At 38.4% G+C, this 3,752-nt stretch overlaps 1 protein-coding gene across 1 annotated transcript in view; it reads left to right on the plus strand.

Moving 5' to 3' along the window:
- Positions 1-1,611, plus strand: part of RBM7 (RNA binding motif protein 7) — a 10,321-nt gene extending 8,710 nt beyond the window's left edge. The window contains exon 5 of the mRNA XM_006761541.2: positions 133-1,611. Coding sequence (XP_006761604.1) covers positions 133-468 — 336 coding nt within the window. The 3' untranslated portion in view covers positions 469-1,611. The remainder of the gene's footprint in view (positions 1-132) is intronic.
- The last annotated feature ends 2,141 nt before the right edge of the window (positions 1,612-3,752 follow it).

Raw genomic sequence — 3,752 nt, forward strand, 5'->3', positions numbered from 1 at the left:
AATAAAGATCCATCTAGGCAAGAGTGATTTTGCTTTTCTGTCATTATTAGTTTAGTTAACTGTGACTAAGCATTGGCTTTGATATGTAGAAATGTTTGCAATTAAGATTTCCTTCTTTTTGTCTTACCTCAGATGAACAACGTTTTGAGACAGATGTCATATGGCGGGAAATTTGGTTCTCCACATCTTGATCAATCAGGATTTCCCCCATCAGTTCAGTCACATAATCATAGTTACAACCAGTCTTCAAGCTCCCAGTGGCGTCAAGATGCACAATCATCACTGCGTAAAGCCAGGCAGAGTTCTCATCCCTACCTAGCAGACAGACACTATAGCCGTGAGCAGCATTACAGAGGACACAGAGATGATTACTTCTATGAAGACAGGAATCACGATGGCTGGAGCCATGACCATGATAACAGGAGAGACAGCAGTAGAGCTGGAAAGTGGCATTCATCTCGAAACTAACAAGTGTTCAAAGGACATTGTTTTTATAGGGTCATCCTAGGCCCTTTGGACTAAGTTGATCTGGAAATGTTTTGTTAAAACTGTACAGAGCAGTTTTATAAGATGCCACATTTCTTTATAAAACTTTTAAAATGTAGCTATAGTCTAATACAGAAATGAGAAGACTTGTGATTACTGTTTTTACACTAATAACCTTTCACCTCAGGGTTTCATGAAGAGGAAAGCGTTCAATGCGCAAAAGAAAGTTCCGCAATTTCTAATCGTTTTAGAAATTGGGGAAAGCACGTGTTATCTGTATTGGTTGTATCATAAAGCAAATATTTTAATGATCTTTTCTCTATTGTATTGCAAGAACCTGTTTATTAGTGAATCACATTTTGTGTATATAATAGAAAACATTCAAGTTGGTAGTCTAAAATACAGTAGTATTTTTGAACAAATGAGAAAATGTAATTTCAGTGATTCGTTTCACTAACATTTGAGAAAGATTATTGATAAAGTTTGAAAATAATTATATTGTTTAATTTCATAGAGAATGTAGGTGTATAAGGTCTGTGACATGCTCTTTGAGTTTTGCCCTAATTGGGTATCAAGTGTAAATCTACAGTTCCTATTTCATTCTAAAGTATTAGAATTTTCTCATTAAATCATGTTTGACTGAACAACTGAAGTCACTCAGGAAGTTAAATATCTGTAAATGTTTTTTCCTTTTAATTAAAAATTCAGTGTTAGTGTAAATTCTCCTTTTTAGGAAGAACAAAAATGCAAATGCAGAGTCAGATAAAATGATTTATGAAAGTATGCTTGTTTGGGAAAAGGTTCACAAAGCCTTTAAGTGCTGCCTCTATTACTCAAACTTTAAAAATTACAATTTTTAAAGTGCCCAGGGTATGTGTGCAAGGACACGTTTTATTATAGGGATTGTACATGTTGTCTTTCTGTTTGAACATTTGAAAGAGTTAAGTCTTAAACACTTTCTGATTTTAAAATGTTTAAATCCTGTTAAAACTTTTATGTATCAAGATGTTTCCCTTTAATTGTAGAACTTGTTTATACAAATTCACTCCTTGATATATTTGGATCCTTTTTAATAACGATAGCGTTTTTATACTGTTACTTTTTAATATATTGAAAACATAAAAAGGAGTATGTGTCTTCTTTTTAAAAGCATTTTATTGATTTTTAGAGAAGATTGGAGAGAGAGGAACATCGATGAGAGAAGAACATGGATCGGTTGCTTCCTGCATGCTTCCTGACTGGGGCTTGGGCCCTCAACACAGGCATGTGTCCTGACCTGGAATCAAATTAGCAGCCTTTCTGTGGACAGGACAATACCTAACCAACTCGGCCACACCTGCCAGCGCTCTTTTTTTAAAAAAATTTTTTTAATGTCACTATAGAGGCATTGTACACAAAAAGTTAGCAACGTACATTTTATTCAGTGATTGGTTGTAAAAATATCAGTTCATCTGGCTGGTGTGGCTCTGCTTGAGCATGGACCCATGAATTAAGAGGTCACTGGTTCAATTCCCAATCATGGCAGATGCTAGGGTGGTGGGCTTTATCCCCAAAAGGATCATGCAGGAGGCAGCTGATGGATGTTTCTATCTTTCTGTCCCTCTCCCTTGTTTTTGCCTCTTTATCCCTCTTCTGTCCTCTCTCTAAAATAAATTAAAAAACATGAAATTAAAGAGAAAAAAATATCAATTTTTCAAGCATCTTAGAAATATACATTTTGTACATATTGAACTTAATATTTAGAGTAAGACTTCCAGTGACACATGGGTTATTGTTCCAAGGACTAAACTCCCTGGTCTCTAGGAGTTTATGTACATTCAAGTTTCCTCTTTCTAAATGCACTCATTTTTCTGTCTAGGTAAACCAGCATAGAGAATATTAAGATCAAGTTTTTCATCTCAAGCAGTTTAATAGGATTTGTTTCCAATAAACTTGTTCTTTTCAAGTGTCATGACAATTCAGTAGCATTTATAGATACTAGCAAAGGTTAATACTGCTCTATTGCCGCTTATCTGTGGGTCAGTTTCTTTCATATTGATTCATAGGTGGTCCTAATTCAGAATAATCTTTCCAGTGCTTTTGGGGCACACCTGTGAGGGTCCAGATAATCTTTTTCACTTTAATCTCACCTCATTGAAAGTAACTAAACTATGTACTGTGTTAAGGGATAGAACAAGACATTCCTGAAGAGTTGAGTCTAGATGGTGGACAATTTATGTAAGTGGTGTGAGTGCAGGAGTAAGAAGGAGATTGCAGAGAGCAGCTTCTCCAGAGTGTTCCATGAAATACTACTCTCACGTGATGTTCTATGAAATAAGGGTTCTATAATCAAATGTTTGGCAAACGTACTAATCCTTTCTGTTAGAGAATGATAAAGAACAGCACCATAAAACTATTGACTGGTACTCCAGTAATCTGCTTATGCCCTAGACCAGCCGTGGGCAAACTACGGCCCATTTGAAATGAAAAAAACTAAAAAAAAAAAAAGACCGCACCCTTTTATGTAATGATGTTTACTTTGAATTTGTATTAGTTCACACAAACACTCCATCCATGCTTTTGTTCCGGCCCTCCGGTCCAGTTTAAGAACCCATCGTGGCCCTCGAGTCAAAAAGTTTGCCCACCCCTGCCCTAGACCAATGGTCGGCAAACTGCAGCTCGCAAGCTACATGTGGCTCTTTGGCCCCTTGAGTGTGGCTCGCCACAAAATACCGACTTCTGCACATGGGCCACGAAGTTTCAATCGCACTGTACGTGCGCACCCGCATGTATTTTGTGGAAGAGCCACACTCAAGGGGCCAAAGAGCCGCATGTGGCTCGCAAGCCACAGTTTGCCGACCACTGCCCTAGCCTGTTTGGTTCAGTGGAATAGGGCGGCCCGTGGACTGAAGGGTCCCAGGTTCGATTCTGGTCAATGACATGTACTTCGGTTGCAGGCTCTATCCCTGGCCCTGGTTGGGGCTCATATGGGAGGCAATCAATTGTGTGTCTCACGTCGATGTTTCTCTGTCTCTCCCCCTCCCTTCTGCTCTCTAAAAATCGATGGAAAAATATCCTTGGGTGAGGATTAACCAAAAAAAAGAAATCTGCTTATACTTAACCTCATATTTTCCAAATTTGCTTGACCCTTATTTTATCTTTTTATACATAACTAGAGGCCTGATGCAAGAAATTTGTGCAAAGGGCTCGGTCCTCACAGCCCCTTGCAGCCTCAGCCGGTCCTCACAGCCCTGGCTTTGTAGGACAATCGTCCGGAATGTATGGAC

Source organism: Myotis davidii, unplaced genomic scaffold (genome assembly GCF_000327345.1).
Source record: "Myotis davidii unplaced genomic scaffold, ASM32734v1 scaffold97, whole genome shotgun sequence".
Taxonomy (NCBI): domain Eukaryota; kingdom Metazoa; phylum Chordata; class Mammalia; order Chiroptera; family Vespertilionidae; genus Myotis; species Myotis davidii.